At 27.8% G+C, this 26,467-nt stretch overlaps 3 protein-coding genes across 7 annotated transcripts; 1 reads left to right on the top strand and 2 right to left on the bottom strand.

The window, feature by feature from the left end:
* Positions 1 to 312: 312 nt before the first annotated feature.
* LOC103578296 (dedicator of cytokinesis protein 1) lies at positions 313 to 10,516 on the bottom strand. Of its 3 annotated transcripts, none has more exons than XM_008559311.2 (8): positions 10,286 to 10,516; positions 9,833 to 10,074; positions 8,782 to 9,530; positions 7,706 to 7,862; positions 5,984 to 7,417; positions 5,508 to 5,606; positions 3,830 to 4,371; positions 313 to 3,753 (listed from the first exon to the last, which is right to left on the bottom strand). In XM_008559311.2, exons 1-8 carry the CDS (start codon positions 10,323 to 10,325, stop codon positions 984 to 986), a joined length of 6,033 nt encoding a protein of 2,010 aa, XP_008557533.1. In that variant the 5' UTR covers positions 10,326 to 10,516; the 3' UTR covers positions 313 to 983. The 3 variants fall into 3 exon arrangements, with proteins under 3 accessions (XP_008557533.1, XP_053598257.1, XP_008557534.1); XM_053742282.1 differs by having other exon boundaries at positions 7,706 to 7,859; XM_008559312.2 differs by lacking the exon at positions 5,508 to 5,606.
* A 1,246-nt stretch (positions 10,517 to 11,762) lies between these two features.
* On the bottom strand, positions 11,763 to 12,763 carry LOC103578295 (40S ribosomal protein S2). Its single transcript, XM_008559309.3, has 2 exons — positions 12,398 to 12,763; positions 11,763 to 12,308 (listed from the first exon to the last, which is right to left on the bottom strand). Exons 1-2 carry the CDS (start codon positions 12,746 to 12,748, stop codon positions 11,814 to 11,816), a joined length of 846 nt encoding a protein of 281 aa, XP_008557531.1. The 5' UTR covers positions 12,749 to 12,763; the 3' UTR covers positions 11,763 to 11,813.
* A 4,636-nt stretch (positions 12,764 to 17,399) lies between these two features.
* On the top strand, positions 17,400 to 26,112 carry LOC103578294 (large neutral amino acids transporter small subunit 1). Of its 3 annotated transcripts, none has more exons than XM_053742362.1 (10): positions 17,400 to 17,916; positions 18,725 to 18,989; positions 20,110 to 20,356; positions 20,627 to 20,752; positions 21,179 to 21,441; positions 21,587 to 21,787; positions 21,918 to 21,992; positions 22,341 to 22,593; positions 23,514 to 23,569; positions 24,049 to 26,112. In XM_053742362.1, the coding sequence occupies exons 2-10, from the start codon at positions 18,738 to 18,740 to the stop codon at positions 24,049 to 24,051; spliced, it is 1,476 nt and encodes a 491-aa protein (XP_053598337.1). In that variant the 5' UTR covers positions 17,400 to 17,916; positions 18,725 to 18,737; the 3' UTR covers positions 24,052 to 26,112. The 3 variants fall into 3 exon arrangements, with proteins under 3 accessions (XP_053598337.1, XP_008557529.1, XP_008557527.1); XM_008559307.3 differs by lacking the exon at positions 17,400 to 17,916 and adding an exon at positions 18,321 to 18,416; XM_008559305.3 differs by lacking the exon at positions 17,400 to 17,916 and having other exon boundaries at positions 18,637 to 18,989.
* Positions 26,113 to 26,467: the final 355 nt, after the last annotated feature.

Below are 26,467 nucleotides of genomic sequence, written 5' to 3'. Positions count from 1 at the left end.
TAAATAATTCAAAAACTTTCGGATAATTCTAATATTGACGCATCATTTGAAAACTTTTGAATTATTCAATTCGATTTGAACACGATTCGCACACCCCTAGTTTCTATTTATTTCCATACCCACCCAACACATAAATAATTAAAAAAATTACAATTATAAAATAAATAATAATTAAAGTCAATGATAAAATATGATAAAAAATTTATTTTGTTTATAATTTTATATACAAAACGTTTATAAAATTTATTTTAATCAAAATGTTTTTTTAAAAATTATCTATTTAATTTTTTTTCTTTTAAATAGTTTCATAATTGAAGAACGAAAAAAATCAATTACCTCTTTGGTACATAAATATTACATAAAAGAAATATAATAATAGTTATTATACTAAAGAGCCTAGCTACTTATAATTTTATATATTTTCAATTACTTGGTATTTAGAGCACGTGATTCACTAACAACTAGGCAAGAAATTTAATATAAAAAATTAACCATAGTGGACGTCATGGTTTCACTTACTTTTATCTATGTCATAAAATTGTTTTATAATACCTATAAAATAACATTGCAATCATATAATATATATATTTATATTTTCATTATATAATTTCAGCTATAATGTAATAAAATTTTTTTTATCGACGTCAAATTAATATTAAATTAAGTATATTTGTAACTAAATGACAAAGTTATGGCATTTGTTAAATGTAAAATAAATTATTTACAAATTTAACAAATAAAATGTCAATAATAATAATAATTAATGTTACGTTTTATGAAAAACTTGGTAATTGTCGATTTTTTAATGATGGCACAATTAAATATGGTCAGAAAATTAAATTTATATAATTGTACGTATTAATTTGTTCAAACACGCGATCAATAATAATAATCGATAGTGATAATAATATTAATAATAATTTATAACAATATAAAATTGCGTTAATAAAATAAAAATACTTAATGGACGTTATTTTTAAATGTCAGTCAGCAGGCATCGACACATTATGTAAAGAATTTTTTCTAATCGAATTTGTAATTTTAGTAGTACTATGTAATAACGTTCGATTAATTTTAGGCTTTGGTGGAGGAGTAGGTGGTTTTGATATATTTTCGAAATTGTCATCAATTGACGCCGACATTAATTTAATATCCAAACTATCACTAATAATAGATTTAATATTGGCACTAGTGGTGTAAAAATCTGTGCTGATTTGTGATGATAGACTGCAGTAGTCAGTTTCCCGCATTTTCATGGGCAAAGGAGGAGGAAGATCTTCTTCGGAAGCTGTGCTGTCGGTGGTACCAACGGAGTCACGATTTATTTTTTGTTGATCGTGAGAATCTGTTGAATCTGTTTGGTCATCTTGTGAATTACGAATGTAATTTTGTGACTGTAAAGACCAGCGACTGCTGACTCGTCGTTCTTTCTCGGCTTCAGATCGCAGTGGACGTGATGCTTTTAGTTGCTGGCGCAATTCTATTGGTGGCGGTGATGAAATACTTGACGATGACACTGGAGATACCACGGGAGTTGACTGAGTTGGAATTTCTGGAGTCGTGTACCATTGACTTGTTGATAAATCTTGTTTTACTAAACTTGCTGAGTCACTTTTCCGTGCACTTCGACGTTTAGCATCTTTTTTTTTAGTCGTACTGCTTCCAGATGTTCCAAGAGCTTTATGAAGCGAAGCCGTTGACAGAATATGAGAACGTACTGATCCGGTCTCTGTACTAACGACACTAGTCTCCGATAACCGCGAATGCAATTCATGTTTCCTCTGCTGTTGTTTGCGCATCGTAACTGACTGGGTCAAAGTCTCAATCTGAAGATCACAAGTACGTTTTCCATACTTGGCTTCAACTTGAGCGCGCATGCTGCTGAAACATTGTTCTAGCCTCTGATGAAAAGGTGCCAGCTCCGTTGGTGCTCGGGCTCGATGCAGCTGCAATCCGATTGCCAACAAAGGAATCTGCTCAGCAATTAAATTTGATAATTTCAACAAATCAGAACTGGCCTGAGGATGAGCCTCGCGATAAGTAGGGTTTAAAAAAGCTTCTTCATATTTATTAACTCCTCCCATGACAGCTGGGTCCAGTATCCCATTGAGTTTCATACTGAGCTGAGTAAGCGGTAAACTCGAGTCCGCTTGCTGTGCGATTATTAAATTACGTAGAGCCGCATTTGTTGCTTCCATCGTTTCAATGGCATTGCAAAGAGGACTTACTAGATAAGTTTCACTAGAAATAACTGGGCACCATCTTAAGACACCAGGCAATGATGAGCTAGTCTCTAATTCAGTGCGTTCTAACCACAGAGAAGCAAATTCATTTTTATCATCTCCATTTCCATTGCCATTGCTACTGTTATTATTATTATTATTATTAAAATTATTATTATTGTCATTATTTTTAATACTACTTATACTATTAGTATTAGTCTTATCATTATTGTCAGCCTCGTCCTTAATAAATTCTTCATAAGATTTAGACAGTGATAGAGTCGACGAACTAAAAGATTCTCTTAAAAGTTCTTTTTTTGGCGCAGGTCGTGAAAATCTAAATCGTTTTACGTCATTGACACGATGGTAACGTAAAACAGGCTCAGCAGTTATCGGTTTACCGCTTAGCCGATGACGTTTCTCGTCCATTATGGGCTCGACTTTATTTATCTGGACGTACTGACGATTTGACTCACACATTTCGAGACTCGGCGGGGACAATTTGTTCATTTGTTCGGCGTTTGACAGCTGATTCAAAGTTCTCGAACAAAAATCACTAAGACGTTCATACTCTTTCCCACGATAAATAAATACTTTGTTCTGAAGAAATGGCGGGTGACCGCGACCGTAATACGCGACGCGGAAATATTCCGGCTCGGGTCTCAATTGTTTGACAATCGAGTCATAGAACTTAGCCATTCGTTTTAAAAGCTGTGACAATTGGAGATAGTCATAGGTAACTTCTTCGTACTGTTTAATTAATTCTTTGCAAACACCTAGAGCGCATTCCCACATTTTTCCTTTATCAAAATATATTATCATGTCGTTGTAAAGAGCTTCCTTTAATTCTCTGTGAGTTTGACATGCAGGATAACGATTGGAGCGCAGTAAAGATGATAAAGGCTGATCGCTCCAGTCAAGTAATAAGCTGTGGAGTTTCAACGTGTACGCAGCTTCGGTATAATTGTCACATTCTAAATGTAATTCGCACAGCTTATTAACATATCTAATGTACATTTCTTTTCTATGAATTTCGGAATAAAAATCAAGCAAATTAACTGTACACATCATCCGGTGCTCTTGAGATTCTGCGTTTATAATATCACGGTATTGTAATAATCGTTCCATCAAATTGGCAACAATATTGACGAACCTCAGACCCTGTTCATGCATTGTCGAATGACTCTCGCACAACATTCCCATAACTTGAATCCATAGTAAACGGAACTGCTCATCACCTCTTCCGCCTTCGATTAAAACATCCAATTGAGCAATCATCTCGTTCTCATACTCGGTAAAATTAGCTTTTATGTGTGCCGGGTCTCGCTTTGTGTCACCGTAACCTTCTGTTATACGAGAGCTATAAAACTCGCACTGCATCATATCAAAGAATATTGGGATCGTTGCTTTTCGTAGTTCATTTTCGGGTATCAAAGTCATTTCTAAAATTGGCCCAACTAAATTTGGTACAAAAAGAATTTTGTGCTGACCCAAGTTGAACCACATTGACCGAATTTCAAAAGCCATTTCTCTAGTAAATTAAAAAATTATTAATAACTTCGTAAATAAATAAATAGATAAATAGTTTAATTTATTAAATAAATTACCTTCGCATGTCGTTGTAACGTGAGACAATACGATTTCGTTTGGAGACAGTAAATGTATCGAGTTGAAGTGATGGTTGAGTAAGAAACGCAATAGCGCAGTGGAAAAAATTAGACCAAGCTTGATGTTCAAATTCATTAAAGAAAAAATCACGTATTGTACCCGAGAATATTCTCAATGATTTTAAAATTACACTGTTTTGGAGCATTATCATCTCACTCCAATCTGATGAGAAGACACTTCTTGATACGAGATCTTTGAATACTAAAAGAATTTCCATTAAAAAATCTAACAAATCAAAACGTGTTACAAAGTGATCTGTATAGATTGCAAAATGAGCCTGTGACATTTGACGGAATATTGAAAGCATCACTGACACCAAATGACCAACTAGTGGATCCTCTCGGTCCATTGATATTACTGTTTGTATAACTGTTCTCAATGATATCAACATTATTTCTTTGATGTCTGATGCAGTTGAACCTATATCTTTGCGGAATGTCAGTTCTAAGGTGTCCGAAAGTATTTTAACGCACAATTCGACCTAAAAATATTTTGATAATGATTATAAATTATTTATTATTGATCAAAACGAGGGGTGTGCGAATAATTCAAACTCAGGAATTATTTGTATCGAATCGAATCGAACTTATCGTAAGTTTTCAAATTATTCGTAAATTTTCTAATAATTCCAAAATTTTCTTTTGAATGACTAAAAAATGTATTAAAAAAATGTTTTAAAAAAATTATTTACAGTTGATATCAATTAGGAGTTTAACGAAATTTGGAAAATAAATTTCAGTAAAATCATCATAATTTGGAATGTCAAATTTTTTAAACTCAACCCTGATAGCCGCACCTTGCTCAGCAAGTTTCTGCAGTAAAACATTCTCGAGTAGCTTAACGACAAGTTTCTGGCAAGTCTTGGCTGGATAATACTTGTGTGCAAGTTGATGCAAATCAACTCCCGTCATCTGAATATAATTTGACAGAAAAACTTGCTGTCAATTTAAAGTGAAACTTTCAATAAACTTAACGTCATTGTCTGACAGTAACACTTGAAGTCAAATTGAAGTTACAGACATTAAATCTACTGTCAACTTGGCCGCAACTGTTTGCTCTCCAACATTTGCTGTTAAGTTGGCTTTAGAATATGGCCGTAGTTTGAAGTTAACTTGCGGTTAAAGTGGCTATCAGGGAAATTTATTTACCAAATTTCGTTCAACTCCTGATTGATATCAACTGTGAGTCATTTTTTTTAAAATCTATATCTTGGCGAAATTGTAACTACGTTTTCCTTTTTACAATTTATGTTTCAATTTTTTTGAAATTAATTAATAAAATTTTCATACTGTTATGACAGCTCAAGGTCATTGAAAATTTTTAAAAAGTGGGCGGTGTTGTCTGAGAATCTCTTTAAATAAAAATTGAATATTTGAAAGCTGATCAAAATTTTCTCGATTCGAATAGAGTAATTTGGAAAGTTACAAATAATTTAAAGCGTTTTGATAATTCGAAAATTGAAGAACGATAAAGCTTCGAATTATTCGATTCGATTCGAACTGGATTCGTTCACCCCTAATAAAAATTTTTCTAAAAATAAAATAAAAATAAAAATAAAAAAAAAATAAATAAAATGTAAGCATTCGGAAAATTGGAAAACTCATTCATCAGCATTACCTCTTCAGAATAACCGCGTTGTTGATTGAGACGGTGACGATTTTCGCCTAGAAGTCTGGCTACCTTTGCTACACTTTTCCCAGGCGTACCTGACAGTCCCTTTTTACGCCAATAACCAAAACCAAACCAAACGCAAAATAGAAAATAATAAAAAAAATAAAACCTCACCCTCCCTTCTAATTTTAATTATCATTATATTAAACAATTAGTCAATTTAAGTCATTCAGTTTTTTTTTTTTAATTAAGAAAACAGATGTGCAGCGTCATTTAAAGTTTTACCAGTGATAGTATAAAACATTCTACTAATAGATAAAAGTATTAATTTAAATCAAGTCACAATTACTAAGAAGGGAGAGATAAAATATAAATGATAATTTTCTAGGCATGCACACTACACAAAGCCAAGCAAAGTAAAAAAATAAAATAAAAAATAAATAAAATAAAACATAGATGTTCAGATAAAAAAAATAATTTACCTCTTCTTTAGCTTCAAGAAGATCACGTACGAGTTTTATTATTTTTGGTAATAAAATACCACGACATTCAACTTCTAGAAAAAGCGGACTGTGAATAATGTCATTGACAGTCATCATTTTTTGTTTGTTCAGTCGTCCAGGTGGCAGAGTATCAAGCAGTTCCGTTAAAATTAAACTCAATTGCTTTCCACTGTATACTTGCAATAAATGTGGAATGGTAGAAGGAATGTATTTAAGACAAGCGCCTTGAACAGTTAATATCTCACCAGCTTCATTGCTCATCAAGTTAACAAAAGATTTTAAAAAATCAGTCAACGTCTGCGAGAATTCCTGCTCGTTTTCATCAAACTCACTGAACAGCAGCCGTGACTTAACGATAAAACGCATGCAGTACTGTAAGCTCTTCATCGTTTTCAATAAAACGTCATATTTTTCTCCTTTACTTGCATTCTCAATTCGTTTCCGCATAACGGCAATTAATTTTTTGTATGCCAGAGTCGCTGAAAAACTATCGGATATATACAAGTCCAGTACTGGCTGAAAGTGTTGATACTTTCGATCGGAAACGAGCCCGATTATATAAAGTATACATTCAAAGACCATGTCATCATACAAATCGCTGTCAAAATTATTTATCAAGATATTAAAAAGAGCATCAAGAACGTCCTGAAGAAATTTAACAACTTCCTCACCGTCAACTTTCATCAAAGCTGACAGCGATTCCTTGAGATCAGTAGGACGCGATGTGCTGTTCAGCAGACCAAGTAAATCAACATTTTGAGTTAATTTTGTTGAGCACACATTAGTACCAATTAAAAATGTATCTTTGGAAGTTAAAGTCAGTGGTCCTAGAACTGGTTTTTTATCAATATTCAATTCAATCAATTCAGCGCGAGTTGATGGCAATTTTAAATAACTGGTGTCATTGTCCTCATACTTCTTGTGATCGAGTTTGTAAACAAGTAACTCATGTTGCGTATCTTGCAACGTTGTTCCGTTACGTTGCATCAACCGTACGTAGCTCAAGGCAAACGGTTTCTCCGATTTATCTTTAGCTTCATTGGAACTGCGATGTTTGAAAGTGAACTTGAGATGAGCTAATTTGAATTCTTCGATTGGAATAGCAATTTTGAAGGTCTCACACCAACGCGGCTTGTCCTCGTGATAATAAATAACGCTGCGATACTCATCAATAAATGGAGCCCCGCCTCCTAAAGTAATTACCCCAGGAATCGCCACTCCATGTTCATTACATACTTTCACTGTCACCTGTACGTTCTTGTCCGTCGACTTGGATCCTTTGCTAAATTCTCCATTGATTAGAGTCAAGTACAAATCATTACGAACGTCACCAGGTAATATTACTTCAGGGAAACCCATTTTACGCGCGACAGATACATTTCCAAGGACTAGATGCGGATACTCTTCGCGTACCTAAAAAAATAAAATTATAATAAATATTTAATTTGAATTATATTAATATTAAATTACAAGATTGTATTACTGATGCCTCAAAGTCACTATTTAAATAAAATTTCCATGCGACAATGAGTGATGAAGGATGTGAGGGCATTGAACCTGGTTATCATTAAAAGATTGTAATTAAACCCAGCCCATAAAATGTCATTGAAAAATTTAATTTACCATAGTTAAATAATCTAACGTTATACAAGATCAGGCATTAGTAACAAGACTCTATTTAAATAAAAATATAAATAATACCTGCTTAGTATCGCCTCTCAGTAATTTTAAACTCGCCCATAATCCTTGACCTCCTACATGATTATTACTACTGTTACCGCTATTTTTTTGTATACTTGTTTCTTTTTGGGCAAGAATTCTTCGCAACGTACCATCCAAACTTTCTTTCTCACAACATCTGGTTTAAAATAAAACAAAAACAAACAAACAAACAAAAAAAAACAAAGCAAAATATTTAAAAATATTAATTATTAAATAATTTTTTTTAACTAAATTATGGTGGCCACAGATTTTTGAGATTGAAATTCCCACACTTTTCCAGTTAAATAATTAAAAAATTCCTTGGGTATATGTAGTAGTATTAAATCATTGAAAACATTTATTTAATTCAAAATAAAATGGTATAAGTCAGTTTAATAAACAATCGATCATTGTCGTTAAATGAAACTTTATTTTATTATTTGTCAATGTTCAAAGGTTTTTTTTATTTATTAAATGAATTATTTTTTATTTTTTATTTTAAATCTGTTTTTAAATAACTTACTCTATAATAAAATATAAATAAATTTTTCATTTTCACTAGAATAAATTTCATAAATAAGAACGTTTTATAGAATATTAATAAAATATTAATCAAGTACGCGAATAATAAATATAGTGAAGCTTATTAGTTCAATACTTATGTATACTGTTAATGTTTTTGGTTTTTTAATTTGTCAATATGCAGGTTAATAGCTTGAAGATCCTGAGGATTGGTTTCTACTAAGACTTTTTTGTTAACAGCCTTTTTAATTCAAACTGCTTTATTTGTTCGTTATTGGAATCAATTTCTACTAATTTTTTTTCGACGGTATTACAATCGTATTCGCGTCGCACCACTTTTTCAACAGTTTTGGTAGAAAAAAAAATTTATCAAATTTTTTCAGTCAAAAGAAAGTAAAAATTTTCCCAGCTTTTGACAAAATTCCCTGACTTTCCCCTGATTTTTCCACTACATTTATAATTCTCTGACATTTTCAGGTTTTCCAGAAATGTGGCCACCATGTAAATAATTCTAATGATTTCGAATAAAAAAAATAAAATTTTAAATAACTTACTGAACAAAAGGTATAAAGTGATGATGCTCAACATCTCCTTCAAGTTTCCCCGTAATATACAATGTAATATCCATCGCAGCGACACCAAAAGGTCTTCTCATGCTGTCTGAATAATTTTTACTCTTAACGTTCGTTTGGACGACACTTGAACGTCGGTGATCTATTTCTCTGGGTTCCATACCGCCGACACGTATGACGTAGCAAACTAGATAAACTTTGTCGCGTGTCAAATCTCTGGATCCAAGATCAGTAAACAAAACGCGGAGATTGTGGAGCTGGTCTATGTCACGCGCCAAACCTTCTTTGCTCCAAGACACGACATAATTTTCGGAGATGGCTTTTCCCTCCTTGCTATCGTACAGCGTTAAAAGTAATTCGACATCCTCAGTCATCTTGCAGACAAAATTACGCACGCTTACAAAAAATATATGAGAATACACAGGTACTTGTGGTTTCAATGACTTTTTTTTAGTGTCAGTTGTCGTTGTTCTTATTCTTTCGGACGCTATTTGATGGTGATAGTACAGCTGGATCGTACTAGTCTTCTCAGGATCCAGTATATTACCCTGATCATCTCTCACAACCATATCCAGACCCAGAAGCTGATTTCCCGCGTCTATTCGCGCCGTAGCCAAACGTTTTACATCTTTTAATTCATCAACTGTCAACGTCCCGCTTGATATTTTGCTTCTGTAGCCAATCATTTCGAGTATTTGCTGCTGAATTGCACCAAAGTTCGGTGAATTTATCTGCAATTTAAATTCATATTCTCTACATCTAACGTTTGCAATTAATGACCTCAAGATTTTTATCACTCATGGAATATTTTAAGTTAAAAAAAAAAATATCTACTCGCTTGGTCATCCACGATGAATTTAAATGACATAGAAAGTTAGTGACTCATACTCAAGTCATTGGAGTTTTAAAATATAAAATAAAATTTAAAAAAAAATTAAATATCGCGGTACGAAAATAATTTAAGTCGCTCATAAATAAATCAATAAACAAATAAATACATATATAAATTGATTGATTGATTATTATTACTTACAACATATAAATGTTTCCAATGATGTCCCCATTCTCGTAATACACTTGTTATTTCATGCATCAACACATCATAATTAATTGTCTGTACTGGTATGTGTGCAAACGATTTAGGAAATATACCCTTGGATCCCTTGTGCTTATTTCTACCGTAATACCAATTATCACATTCACCTATAATTTCAACTACGTCCCCTACTGTTAAATTAAGACAGTGTGGTCCATGGTGCCAGTAATTATATATAGCTGTAATAAAAAATAAAAAATTAAATAAATAAGTAAAATAAAAAAGCTTAATCATCAATTGGTGATTATAGATCTAATTGTCGATTAAATAAGTGTCTAAGGCACCACCCAGGATGTTGACGTCAAGTATTACATTATTATATATATATTTATTTATAATTATTGTAAATAAAATATTAGTATATAAATATAAAATAATAATTAAACTTACCTACGGCATTGTAGCCGTCTTTTTTTCTCCACACTGTCATTGTTATGGCTATTGAATAACTTTAATGATCATTTTTTGTTTTGACTGATAAATTATTGTATCGCACTTGGGTGTTATAAAAAATAGTATAATAAAAAGTACGTGAGTACGGTAAAAATAAGCAACACACAATGTCGATTGAGTATAGGAGATTTGTTGTGTGCTGGTGCTCAAATATGTGTGCATATGAAATATGTGTATATATATGAGCTGATTAAAAAAATGTATGTTTATTACGTCATTCAGTCAGATGGTAGAGACATCTTGTGGTGGATTTTGAGAAACTGACAGTTTTAAGAAGTAATTAATAATTATAAGCTTACAAAAGGGACAATTAAGATTTAATTAATGAGTAATTTTTTTTTTTGGTTTATATTTATACGAGAAATGAATTTTTAAATTTGTTGTTTAATTTAGATAATAAAAGTATTTAAAAATGGCGGGTTAATGTAAATTTTGAAAACGCCCTAAAAATGTAAATTTTAAAATTGTTAAAGTTTGAAATAGAGGAATATTAATTATTAACTAATTAGAGAAATAAATTATTTTAAAATTATGATTAAATGAAATGTTTTTAAAAATTGCACCTATAGTTTTTTTTTAATTTTCTACTTGTGCATATTTTCAGTTTTTTTAGTAATTTATTTGTTCTAAAATAAATCCAAAAATTTTTAATTGTCTACTGACTTTAGGATCATAATTTTTTGAAAATTATTCCAAGAAATTTTATTTTAGATTACGTGTATTTTGCATGTATACTTTTGTTCTAATAAAATTATTTAAAAATGGCGGGTTACTGTAAATTTTGAAAACGCCCTAAAAATGTAAATTTTTAAATGGTCACTTAAAATTTTAAATATCAATAAATATTAATTATTAAGTCATTAAAGAAAAGAATACTTTAAAATTATGATTAAAAGAAATTTTTACTGAAGTTAGCTGACGTCTAATAATTTTTCTCAACACGCTCAATTATGAAAAAAAACTTTTGAAAAATTGCACCTTTAGTTTTTCAAAATTTTTACTTGCGCATATTTTTATTTTTTGTAATTTATTTGTTCTAAAAAAAAATCTGAAAATTTTTAATTATCTATTTATTTCAGAATCATAATTTTTTGAAAACAATTCTAGGAAATTTAATTGTAAATTATATTTACTTTGTGTAAACTTTTCTTCTAATAAAAATATTAAAAAATGGTGGGTTAATATAAATTTTCTAAAAAGCTTGTAACTACTGAAAAAGTATTTGTTTAAATAAAATTAATGAAATTTAATACTAAAAAGTCTACATACTTTTAAATTTAAATATCAATTATTATAATAATGAACCAAAAACCAGTTGAATTGTAAATGCAACTGTAAATTTACTGTAAAATGAATTAAATAAAAATAATTATATAGGAATTAAGGAATTGAAATAAATTTGATAGCAAACAGATAATTTATCGCCATGAGTCATTTATTGATGATAACCATTAGAAGTTATTATTTAAACAGCATCAGCGCTTCTTTGACCAGTAACGGCCCGATGATTTTTGGACAACCAGTCAGCATGTTCTTCATACGGAGCTTCTGTGAGTGGCATGAACTTCCACAAATCAGGGGTCAAGTAAGCGTAGGTCTTGGCGATGGCTGCGTATGTTGCTTTAGCGAAGTTACCAAGAGTACAAGTTGATCCACGAGCTGATGTGTAGCAATCTTCGATACCAGCCATCTGCAAAAGTTTCTTGGGAACTGGAGCAGACACGATACCTGTACCTCTGGGTGCTGGGATCAAACGCACTTGTACTGATCCACATTTGCCAGTGACTTTGCATGGTACAGTATGGGGTTTACCAATCTTGTTACCCCAGTATCCACGACGTACTGGAACTACTGATAACTTAGCTAAAATAATAGCACCCCGGATAGCTGTTGCAACTTCTTTGGAGCACTTTACTCCTAGACCAATGTGTCCATTGCTGTCTCCAATAGCTACGAAAGCCTGTAAAATTTAAATCATCAGTTAAAATTTGAATTTATTTTTGAATCGGTCAGACTAATACTAAATATTAATGATATAAAAAAACATACCTTGAAACGAGTACGTTGACCAGCACGGGTTTGTTTCTGTACAGGCATAATTTTGAGGACCTCATCTTTAAGTGATGGCCCGATGAACTGATCAATGATTTCGAACTCTTTGATGGGCAAAGAGAAGAGATAGATATCTTCAAGAGAACGGATTTTTCCGTCTCTTACTAGACGACCAAGCTTGGTAACTGGAATCCATTCCTTCTGGTCTTCCTTGCCACGACCACGTCCACGTCCACGACCGCGACCACCTCGTCCACGGCCTCCACGACCACCACGATCGCCAGTTCCACCTCGAGAGCCAAAACCGCCACGGAAACCACCTCGGGTGGCTGGAGCTGTGTCCGCCATCTTTTAAATTCAAATAATTATTTTATTTAATTAACGAAAATCAATCAAAGTCTACTAAAAATTATTTTTAAAAAACGTTAAAATTAATTGAAATATTTAATAATAGTAATCAAATTAATTGTAATAATAATTACAATTATCAAATTTTTAATGGCAAGCTTTCTTAACCAAACATTTCATGCACGTGGTAATTTTTTTAAAATTAAATTAAATCCATTAAAATTTACACTTTTTATTTAAAATTTTTAGTCACTTTGATAAAGTTATAAGTAATGAATAATTTTAGCGATAATTGAGGTATTTAAATTTACAAATAATTAAAATATATAAAATAAATATGAGATACTTACATTAACAATCGTTTCGGTGATAAAGTCACGAAAGGAAAGAGCGATGAAAAAGAAGAGCAGCAGCGTCAGCTCTCAAACTAAAATAGGTGGCGCTCAAATCTTTGCGTCGATAATGTAGATTTAAATTCCCGCGTTTTTTTAAATTATATATTTGAATGTATCTATTTTTAGACGGTACCCACAACCCGTTTTTTGAAAATATATAATAACTTTGGAATGTCATGACCATATTAAAATTTAATTAATTAAGTAATTAAAGGAAAACTAAAGCGTTAATTGATAAAAAGCATACTTATCATTTTGCAGGAAAATATATTTTAAAAGAGAAAAATTACTGGCATTTGTTATCAGTTTGCAGTTAAACTTTCCTTAACAAATAAATTTTCATAAAATTTTTATGACGTTCCCAAGTAGCATAGAGACAACTTTAAGATGTCATAATGATGTTTTTTAAAAGAACAAGCCAAACTTTTTTCGTTTCAAAGTCAAGTTTGTTTACATAAAGGGATGGATAAAAATCAAACAACCCTGAAAAATTATTTGAATTTTAAATGATTTGAAATAATTTAAATTGACTAATATATAGATATACACTTAGCATGGATTAAATTATTTTTCTTAATCAGAGAACGGATGTATTATAATTGTTGCATATTAATACGCAAAATCATAAACAACAGCCGTAAAAGCACTGTTATAATACTTGAAACCGACTATTAATTAATATCTTGTATACGAGAATTTACGCAGCAGAAAATTGTTTAACATTCGATGATTTAAAATATTATTATAAGCTTCGTGAATGTTTAAAAAAAGGCGGCAAATTATTATTTAAAAAAAAAAAATATGTCAAATTCAAGGAAACTTTATGTAGAAACGAATGAAATGAGGTAGAAAGGGATGTTTTGAGTTGGGTTCGAAACCATGCTCTCAACAATCCGATTCTCCTTTACGGTACATGAAATACCCGACCTGGTACTTTATGACCTTGATGAACCTTCTACCTCCGCCGTCCATCTTACGGCATCATATTATTTTAAGCAAATGGTAAAAGAAGTTATGAAAGAAAAATATCGATTCACAAAAATAGTTTTTGTAAAAGTAGCTTTTGCTAAATAAATAAACGTATTATTATTATTATTATTATTATTATTATTATTATTATTATTATTATTATTATTATTATTATTATTATTATTATTATAAATAAGATATACAGATCTGGGTCCTAGGAGTCATAGAAAATTTTTCTTGTTTTTTCCATCTTAATAAATCATTTCAATTAAAAAATCGTTTAGATGAATTATTTGACTACTAGTAATTTACTTTTTGTCATTACTTGTGCTATATCTTCTCAGCAGATATTTTTTCAGTAACATAAATTTCTGATCATTTTGTCAACATATTAGTGTCTTATCGGTAGGTCAAAAAACTGCCTCAAAACTGCTATCTTTATAGATGTCACAAAGCCGAGTACTTAAGATATTATAATTAGAAATGTAAAATTTTTTTTGCTAAAATTTAATTGAAAAATTTCGTTAAATAGTTTATTTACAACAAACATAATGATTTTTTTAAAAATCTATATCCTAGAAAAATTACAACTACGTTTTTCTTTTTGAAACGAATGCTCCATTTTTTAAAATTAATTAATAAATTTAATTTTGATACAGTTACGACAGGTGAATGTAATCTACATATTCAAAAATGGGGGGGGGGGGGTGCCTAAGAATGCAGTTTTAAAAATTTTGTTCGATTTTCAAGGATCATTGTCATGGAAAATTAATTATTTAATTAAATTTTGATACAGTTACGACAGTTGAAAGTAATCGACATATTTTAAAAAATAGGGAGGGAGGGGCAATGTCTAAGAATGCAGTTTTAAAAATTTTTTTTCGATTTTCAAGGATCATTGTCTAGAAATTTAATATAATTGATAAATTTTACATACAAATCGATTTGTTCATATACTCAAAAAAATTAAAGCACAATCTTTAATGAAACTACAATATAACTATTTAAAAATATATAATATTTTAAATCTGTGATTAATCAAGATAATGAATTGGATTTAAATTCAAAAAATTTTAAAAATACCATACTGACATTTTTTTAAAAAACCTTAATTAGTTTTTGATAATTGTGAGATTATTAAAGTCTTGTTATGAAATTTCTGGTATTTAAAAACTAATTACATGTATACGAAAAAAAATAATCGTTTACTACTCATGATATTTAAAATAGTTATCAGCTTTAAAATAAATATTATTTAAAATTAATTGACTTATAGACAATGAAAAAATTATTAATTAAATAAAATAAAATATTTTGTGATTTTAATTTTTATGACATTTATGTCTTAGAAATTTAAAATAATCTATTAGATAAAGTATTCAATTGAGTTAATTCAAATTTTATATTTCTGACTGATCCGAACTGGACAATAATTTCAAGTAATTTGCTTTTAATTTCAAGGAAAATTTTTTCAGTGTACCATTTATAAATTACAATTTTAAATGTCTTTTTTTTTTTTTTTAATTTTGACACTGATTACACGTTTGAAATAAACATAAAAACTTTTTTTCTATAATATAAAATAAGTAAATAGGTATTATGTTGACATGAAAATAAAATAAAAGTATATTGATAACTAATTTTTACAGTTGAATGGTTTTACATATATATGTATGTTATCACTATAAATGTATTAAAATAATATATACTAGTATACTAAGTAAGTAAAATAAAAACATGTTTTAATACTGGATTTTATAAAATATACAGCAGTAATTATAAATTTAATTGAAATCATAACACATTTAATGAGAGTAATTAATTATTTAGATATGAAGGACGTTAGTACAATAAATAATTCGTAATATGAGTGATGACATTTATGATATATATTATTAAACTACTCTCATTTAATAATAATGATAAAACTAAATAAATAAAAGTATTGCAATAATAATTGTCTGCGTAAGCGGATAACAGATGTGACGCCAATGATTCTCATGGAATGACTATTATTTTAAATATAAACAGTAATTAATATTCATGAGGATATACATCTATTTTCCGTTTGGAGAATTGTCTGGTTTGTCTAGATCTGCTCGAAGAATCCAAGCTGAGTTTAAAAATTGCTTGAGGATAATATTGATATAAGAAAAATAAAATTAGTGAATTTGCTAATTTAGCATTTCTTTTCATCTTAAAAGATATATAGTATTGTTTTGTTACAACTTACGATAAAACTTTAGATATCAAATTATCTAAAAAAAAGTAATTCGTTTCTTTTTCAATTAAATATGTGAGTTTAATTTTTTATCAGATATAATAATTAATTTTTTTTTTTAATTATTGATTAATTACTTCGATAATATTTACTTTATACATAAATTATTTATTCAAAATAAGGATAAATTTATGAAAAAAATTTTAAACTTATAATGTACATATCAATCATTTTTAATATAATAAAATGTACATATTTTAAATATACCGCCATGAAAAAAAATATATGTTAAAGAATTTTAATATATATTAAAAATATCTAAATATATATATATATAATATGTATAAAAAAATATATTTTGAATAACTAACTTTTGGTCAATTTTCATATATATTTTAAACGGGTGTAGATGTAGCAGACATCAAAAATTATAAATAAATAGTATAAATAATTTAAAAAATAATATTTACAAAAAATGCACTTATCAATTTCAAAATTTTTTCAATGTATATTTTTTAAAAATTTTATTTTATTAATTGTTTTCTTCATTTTTAATAATTTTTAATTTGTCTGATGACTACTACATTTAGGCTCATATATTTTAAATATAATTGAAATACATTTTTATTATATTTTATATTTTTTATACCATACCGATATATTTTTAATAATTTTATTTATATGTATATCTTTAATATATTTTTATATACCTATTTTTTATATATTTAAAAAATATTCAAAATATATATGGAACTCGAGCAAAAGTTAGTTATTAAAAATATATTTTTAAAATTTAAACATATATTTCTATATAAATTTTTGTCATGAGGGAATGTAGAGTAATTTAAAAAACTAAAAATGATTAACAATTTACTTAAAATAAAATAATAAATGAATTGTGTAATACTGAAGCTGTTCTGAATGAGTAAACCAAATTTATTGATTTTTGTAAATTATTCCAAAGGTTGCGTAACAAATATACATAATAATACTGACGAAAAGTAAACAGTATTTATAAACCAATAGAAAAATATTGAATGCGTACTAAAACTCAACAAATAGATCTATTGTCAACCCCCGTCCCCCTTCTACTCCGAAATACTCTCAAAGACCTTTTATCTATTTTTCGATTTTTTACTCCATTCTCACATCCTCCCCTCTCGGTATGTCTCACCCCGACCTTCCATTCTGTTCTTTCTTGCTCTCTACTCTCTTTTCTCCAATATTACATACGTAAACGGGCGCTGTATTGAGCGCGTTAAGTCCAGAGACGGTCGCGTTTTAAGCGCAGAAACTCTCAATAGATAGAAGGAGTAGCGGTATTTTTTACGTGCGGTTCAAATTAGGAGATAGATAGACAAAAGAATAGATAGAGAAACAGATAGATAGATAGATAGATAGATAGGTACAAAAACGTGTACAGTTTTGGGTAATAAACCGTTACAGCGGTTCATCTCAGTGTCCAACTCATATGTGATCTCAAACTACTTTTCGTTTTTTAAAAATTATAAGTTTTAATTTTTAAAATTTAAATTTTAGTGGTGAATATTTGTTATAAATTTATATTTTAATTGTTTGCACAGGTGAGAATTATTTATTAAACAATTATAAATTAATTTATTTAATTTCAAATGTTAATTTATGTAGTTATTAATAAAATCGGAGCCGAGTGTGTCAATAACATGTTTTTCATTTTTTAATTTATAGAAATTGTTATCAAATGATAATTTATTGTCTAATGAATGTTGTGACGTATGTCTTTACATAATTAAAATAAAAAATCGCAAAGTCGTTGATCCACGTGGTGTATTGATTTTCTCACAGCGTCACCAGTTATAGCAGAACTATCACTAGTTGACGCAAGTTTTCGAGTCCAATCTTTCATTCAGTTTAAACGTTTTTTTAGTCTTTTACACAATGTCATTGTGAAATAAAAACGATTTGTAATTTAACTCACTTTTTTGTGTGATTTATTTCTTCACTTTGGTTTAAATTTAAAATTAAAAAGAAGAAATAAAAATAACGTAAAAGATAAAAAAAATTACGGCCTAGTGCAGTGATTTCACTTGGTAAATTTTTTAAGGTAATCGATTTCTTAATTTAAAGGAATAAAAAATAGTACAGTATTTATCGGATCATTAAATCGAACTACTGAAATAATTATTGCTATACTTAATATTTATCTCTATGATAATAAGCAATACAAGTGTTGTTGAATATGTTATTATTATTATTTTAAATTATGATAATACGCTTGTGAAGTCAGTGAGTCAGTTTTTCATGGGCATTTAAAATGTATCTTGTATAACAAATCCTTATCTCTAGTAATTTTTTTATAAATAATGCATAATATTTCTTATTGAATTGTCAGTTTGAAATTTGTTTTTATAGAAATAGTACAAAAATGTCGACGAAGGGTAGCATTAAAAATGGTAAAGGATCGTACGATTCATTGGCTATTAACAATGCCGACAATAAAGAAGATAATGGTGAAATAAAACTGGAAGCTAAAATGTCACTTCTTAATGGGATAACAGTAATTGTTGGTTCAATTATTGGTTCAGGAATTTTTGTTAGTCCTACGGGTGTTATTATGCACACAGGAAGTACTAATGTTGCTCTTATTGTTTGGACCGCATCAGGAATATTTTCAATGGTACGAACCCCCATGAAAATAATTTATAAAAATACGAGTGTGAATGTAGTAGATATCAAATTTAAAATTGTTAATAAATCGATTAAATAGTTAATAAAATTAAATTTAAAATAATGCGCATTTAAAAAATTAAAAAATTAATAAGTGCATTTTTTAAAAATATTATTTTTTTAATTATTTACTCTATTTATTTATAATTTTAAATTTGTCTGATGTCTGTTATATTCACACCCATAATTTAGCAGACATCAGACAAATTTAAAATTATAAATAATAAAAAAAAAATATTTTAAAAAAATGCACTTATTAATTTCAAAATTTTTGAAATGCGCATTTTTTAAAATTTTATTTTATTAATTATTTATTCTATTTATTAATCATTTTAAATTTGTCTGATATCTGCTACATTTACTCATAAAAACTATATGTTAAAATATAAAATATACATAAAAAATATATAAATATATATAAAATATTTATAAAAAATATATTTTTAATACATAGATAACTTTTAGTCAATTTTCGTATATATTTTAAATGTAATTTAAATACAGTAACAATATATTTCAAATATATAAAGCATATAATTATGAAAATATGAAAAATATATTTTTTATTTAACAAACAGCATAATAAAACTATTTATTCGATATATCGACGAACTAATTAGCAAATGGTCTAACTATTTCAGAAAATCCTCCATTTATGCGAAAAAAAGGAAATCAAAAATTTTTTTTCATCTAAAAATCAATTCCATATCTAGTATATGAATAGTATTTTTGTCAAAATTACTCAAATGATATTTTCTCCAATTATTAGTATCTGAAAATTGCACAGAATCATCTACGAAAAATAATCAGTTTGTTACTTTGCTAATTAGAACGTCGATGTATTTCTTTCATATTTTTATACATATATTTTTTATATATTCTTAGATATATTTTTAATATATAAATATATATAAAAATCGGCCGAAAGTTATCTATCAAAAATATATTTTTTTTACATATTTATGTATTTTTTTTATAAATTTTTTTCATGGAAATATTAAACTAATTTAATTTTTTTAATTTTATTTAATAACAAATTTAATTTAATTAAAAAAAAAAAAACAAAATAGGTCGGAGCTTATTGTTACGCAGAATTAGGATGTATGATTAAAAAATCTGGAGCAGATTATGCATATATAATGGAAACATTTGGACCATTTGCAGCATTTGTACGTCTTTGGGTTGAATGCATGATTGTTCGACCTTGCAGTCAAGCAATTGTTGCACTGACATTTAGTATTTACGTTCTTAAACCATTCTTTCCGGACTGTCCACCTCCACAAGATGCTGCAAGATTACTTGCTGTTGTTTGTATATGTAAGTGTGATTATCGAATCACTTTAAATTTACGAGGCAATTTTAAAATTAACAGCTCAACTAACTAGATTACATAAAATTAATTAATATATATATAAATTTTTTTTTTATTTATTTTTCAATTACAAAAGTAATAGAATATTTATGCCATGCAGGATATCGTGTTTGTTTTATAATTTAAAAATAAAAATGTATAAAACAAATATATAATTAAATAATAAACCTACTTCTAGATATATAATTAACTTATGGTTCAATTATTTTTCATAGGTACACTGGCATTTGTAAATTGCTGGGACGTTAAATGGGCAACAAGAGTTCAAGATGTTTTTACGTATGCAAAATTACTAGCTCTACTGGTAATCATAAGTGCTGGTGCATATCAACTTTTCAAAGGTATGTAAAAGTTGTTTTATAAATTATAACTTTATAAAAAGTTATTACGAAAAAAACGAAGCTTTTTATTTTTTTTAATCGCGATAATAAAATAATGAGCGATTTTGTATGTATATTATATATTATATGTACAAATAACTTGGTTTTATATTCCTTTGAGCGTAATTTTGTAGCCGGACGTGACAATTTGTCCAATCATAAAATTGAATCAAGTAACGTCTGTACGTATAAAAATTATAAGAAGAACTTTATGTGCTATTCGATCGGCCGTTAAAAAGAATCACCACAATAAATTGAACTATTTAAACATTAAACGTAACAAAACAAGTGTACAAAATATAAAGCTTCGTTGTAATAAATTTCACAAGTCAATTCAAATGAATCTAATAAGTACTAATAATTTAAAATATATTTAATAAATTAAAGGGCACACTGAGCATTTTAGTTTTGACGGTACAAAAACGGAAGTTACGTCAATAGCTCTTAGTTTTTATTCTGGTTTATTTGCTTACAATGGATGGAATTACCTGAATTTTATAATCGAAGAACTCAAAGATCCTGTTAAAAATCTCCCGAGGGCTATTGCCATTTCATGTACTCTCTGTACAGTCGTTTATGTCTTGACCAACGTTGCGTTTTACACGACATTAAGTCCTAAAGAAGTACTGTCTAGTGAAGCTGTCGCTGTTGTAAGTATTAATTATCATTTATACTTAATTATTCTCCTTGTAATTTAATTCTCTCATGAATATTTACTTGGCCTAAAATAAAAATAAATAACATTTATAATTATACACTTAGTAAGTCTTGTTTGCTTGTATGTAATTATTACAGACATTTGCGAATAATCTTTTTGGTATGATGGCCTGGACGATACCGGTATTCGTTGCCCTCTCGACATTTGGCGCCGTCAATGGAATACTCTTGACTTCATCACGATTATTTTATGCGGGTGCTTGTGAAGGACAAATGCCGGAAATTCTTACGATGATACAAACTTCGAGATTAACTCCTGCTCCTGCAGTCATTTGCATGGTAATAACTTTTACTTTATACTACCAAGTTATTATAATTCTCTCAATGTATTTATAAATATTTAATCGTTTAAGGCAAATTATTTAATATTAATTTATTCAATTTTTATTTATTTTATTATTAATTCCAGGCACTTTTATCAATGTGTTATTTAACTTCGTCAAATATTAATGGTTTAATAAATTACGTTGGATTTGCAACTTGGGTATGTTTGCATTTATTATTTTTAAATATTTAATTATTCAAAATTTTATAATCTCTACTTTCTATTTTTTAACTTCAATTTTTTAAAATAAATTTGACTTAAAAAAAAAATTGAAGTTTTAAAAATAATATTTAAAATCTTGTTTGTTTATTAATTTATATGTAATCAATTATCAAAGTCATGTGCATGATTTTCCTCTTAGTAACTGATAACTTGACCAGAAATTGTACTGAGCTCGCTAACTTATAATTTGTTTATATAAAATTAATCTAACAAAATATTATACTGAAATAAGAAGAAAAATATTTGAATTTCTCCCACTTATGAGTTTTTTTGAATAATTTTTAGTTAAGTATAGGGGTATCAGTTTTATGTGTACCTTGGCTAAGGTGGGCTCAACCAAATTTACCACGACCAATTAAAGTAAACTTGATATTCCCAATATTTTACATCCTGGCTACTCTGTTTGTTACGATTGTACCAATGTGGGCAAGTCCTGTTGAAACAGGATACGGTTGTCTTATGATATTTTCCGCTGTACCTGTATACCTGTTGTTTATTTCTTGGAAATCAAAACCGAAATGTTTCACCAATGCAGTTGGTGAGTAATAATTTAAATAAAAATTTAATATCATATTCATTTTATCACAATTAATTTTATTATGAGTTTAAATATATATTAAAAGAGGGAGGGGCAAAACGTCGTACTTAAGGAAATATTTTTTTTAATGATATTCAAAATAGAATTTGAAAAAAAAATTTTCAACTGCCGTTAAAAAAAAATTGTCATTTTTTGCGGGAAAAATCGGGTACGCCCTAAAAAGGTGAAAAAAAAATTCTGAATATTAAATAAATTAAATTTTCTTGTAAGTAATTTACATAAAGAATAATTACATATCACATAATTATTGGATGCAAAGGAAGATAAAAAAATTTTTCATAATTTTTATCACGAAACAAGTTATTAACATTTTTTGACTGACACTCGATTTTTAAAAAAGTTTAACTGTCTAATTTAAATTGTTAATTTTTTATTTGTTAATCACTATTTATTATCAACTTCAAAGTAAAAGATTTGAGTTAGTTTTAATTCCAGAGATATTTTTGAAAAAGCAATTATATGTTTCTTCAAGCAATGGGTTAAAAAATTATTAAAAATTAAATAAATTTAAAAAATTGTGAATATTTTCTAGTTTATTATTGAAATACATCTGAAGTAATTTGATACTGGGAGTTTTATTGAAAATTGATAAGAAAAATAATCAAATTGATTTCATACTATTTTTTTTTACAACAAAATTTTTCGAAAACAGTAAAAAAAAAAAATCAAAATAATCGTCATTTATTTTTACAAGTGATTTTGGAATGTTTAAAATGATTTTTTTTTTTTTTAATAAAATTTTGGGGGTACCCTATTTTGCCCCACTACCCAGCCGTCTCGTTTGCCCCTCTTTTGCCCTATATAATTTGAATTATTCATCATCATCATCATAATCATAATCAAAATAATAATTTCTACAGGCGCAGTCACTCAATGTTTCCAGAAGACAATGATAGTCGTTGGACCAAAGTCTCAGGTTTTATTTTTAAAACACTATACATAATTATCTTCTTTATTTTATTCTTTTTAAATTTTATCACACAAAACTCTTAACACAGCACACAGTGAGTTAGTAATATTTAATTGCACCAAACTTGTCTATCTATTATCTCTAATTGTATTAATAACATTTTGATTTTTAAAACCTCTGAGTGACTATCTATTCATAAATATACTTAATAATATGTTATTACTATTTATGCCCATATAATTATCTGCTATGTAGTTTCACTTACTTTTAGTCATAAAAAATAATCGTTTAGTTTTTTTTTTCATTGCAAATTTTATCTACACCTAATAAAAAACATTATCAAAACCTGTTGGTGTAATAAAAAAAAAATAAATAAATAAAATGAAAAACTTGAAAAAATATTTTTTATGACTAAAAGTATGTGAAGCAAATCTATATAATTTAATTTATCAATAAATACTAAAATAATATTTTTTATGTTACAGTAGGGACTACGAGGCTGATGCAGAAACTGATGGTGGTCGTAGGCAAATCGAAACCTGCTCAAGTGTAAATTTAAAACGGCCTCAAATACAACTTCCTACGCACTACTTAATTAATTAATTTATTAATTGATTATCTGCATTTTTTAAATAAGAAAAAAATTTTTTTTTTCTTATAAACAACCGTGTAAAAAAATTCGTTACAAAAAAGTTCATGACAGTGAACTTCCAAATTTGAGATAATTCTGAGCTTTAAGTTGAACATTTTTTAAACTTTGAAAAAATTATAAACTGAATAATTTTCGACTGGGCTTTTCTGGAGCGTTTTTTTTTATTTTTCGAGGAAAAATAATTTGATCTGACAATTTTTTGATGATTTAGATTTTATGATATCTATTTGTAGGTATAGATATGTATGTAAAAAGTGAATAGCTGGAATCGGAGACATTGGGAAAGCCACAAAAAAGTTTTTTTGAACATCATCAAAAACAAATGCAATTGTAAAATTTTATTTGAGTATGAAGATAAGAAATTTTTTTGGTTTAGGCATATATATAGTCATGAAAATTAAAGCTTATTTAAAGAGCTTTCAGATGCATTTTGAAGAAATTCGATGTTGTCACATTTAAAAGTTATTGAAGAAAAAATCACTAAAAATATGAATTTTTGAAATTCTATAACTTCTAAATTAATTGACCAATTCTACTCATCTTCGAACTTGATTTTAAAAATTCTCTACAGAAAATGTGTGCTGAGTTTCATTGATATCAGTTAGAAATTGTGAACGCTATCATCGTGACAAGCTGCGTTCTATCGTATAAGTATATATTTACATATATATAAACTTTTGAACCGTATGTATTTTTCTTGACTCAGCTCGACGAGGTAGCAAAATTTTTCAAAAATTCTGTCATGAAGAGAAATGCAATAGTTAGATTTCTATGAAATTTACTAAAAAAAAAATTATAAAAACTTACGACTCTGACCAAATTATTCAAGTTTGAGACAAAAAAAAATGATTTGAAAATATTTATTAAAAATTTTTGACTTTTATTAAACTTTTTGGGAAGATCAGTTTTTTTCACATTTTGACTGTTCAAAAATTAAGTGATTGGAACTAATTCTGAACTTACAAAATTGTTAATTCAAATCATTTTTGTTTAAAAAATTAAAAAAAAAATATAAACCCGCAAGGAAAGTCCACACTAATTAAAAAAATTTGTACACTTCTAATTATTTTAAAGTTCCAAAAATGTTAAACTTAAAATTCAAGATTGTTTCAATTTTTGAATTTCCCTGTCAGGAACGTTTTTGGAACTAATTTTTTTTATACAGACAATGCATTTAGCGATATATTTTTTTAATTACTTATGAGCTTAATTATACATCAACAATTCATTAAAAATCCTTCGATAGATATAAAATACCAGCCATATATATACATATTAGTCGAACGATTGGTATTAATAGCAGTCTGCTTTTAAAATATAATTAATTTTAAAATAACAATAATGATAAATACTTTATTTTATTTAATTGTATTGACTGAAGAAGTGATATATTGTAAGCAAATGTTAAATAACAAGTATGTTAAATCACTTCATCTTAAAACGCATAACTTTATGAGATTATTAATGTATTCTTAAGTGTTCTAATTAAAGTTATAATTACAATTACTCAGATAAAAACAAAACAAAGCAAAAAAAAAAAAATAACAATAATACATATTATGACAATTTACTGCCAGCAAAACAGAATTAAGAAAGTCCATCATGCGAAAGAGGCGATTAAATGTATGTGTATATCATTTATATATTTCTGTTGATATGTTACTTATCTATTTCAGAGTTCATCATATTAACACATATCGTTATTGTTATTTTTTTTAAAAAATAAACTAAAAAATAAATATTTTTTATCTGATTGATCTATAAAAATAAAAATAGAAAATGATGAGCGAGTGAGTGAGAAAAAAAATCATTTAGAAGTTTAGAGAGTGCCTACAAAGTATATTCTTGTAAATCAGTTCTTAATTTATATAAATAATAAACAATACGTACGTAGGTATTTTTATTTTAAATTCCGTCTTTAAACTTCATCATCATCATAATTATATAAATTATAATGATATGACTGTTATGCGACAATAATTTACCATAAAGACGAGAAATTATCACTAAATTTTATAAATCTTATTGTAGTATTTTTTTTTTTTTTTTTTTTTTTATAAAAGCTTTTGTTTACAACAAAAAAATTTTATTTTTAAAAATAAAAAAAACAAGTGGATCAGTAAATGTATTAATAATTTAGGATCTGAACAAAAGCGATAATCTATTAAAAATTTTAAACAAATAATTGACAATATATTGTGTATATAATATATATATAATACATATACTACCTCATTGTTTGGTGTTGACTT

The sequence above is a fragment of the Microplitis demolitor genome, chromosome 10 (genome assembly GCF_026212275.2).
Source record: "Microplitis demolitor isolate Queensland-Clemson2020A chromosome 10, iyMicDemo2.1a, whole genome shotgun sequence".
Taxonomy (NCBI): Eukaryota; Metazoa; Arthropoda; class Insecta; order Hymenoptera; family Braconidae; genus Microplitis; species Microplitis demolitor.
This window is presented reverse-complemented; position numbering and strand designations above follow the sequence as displayed.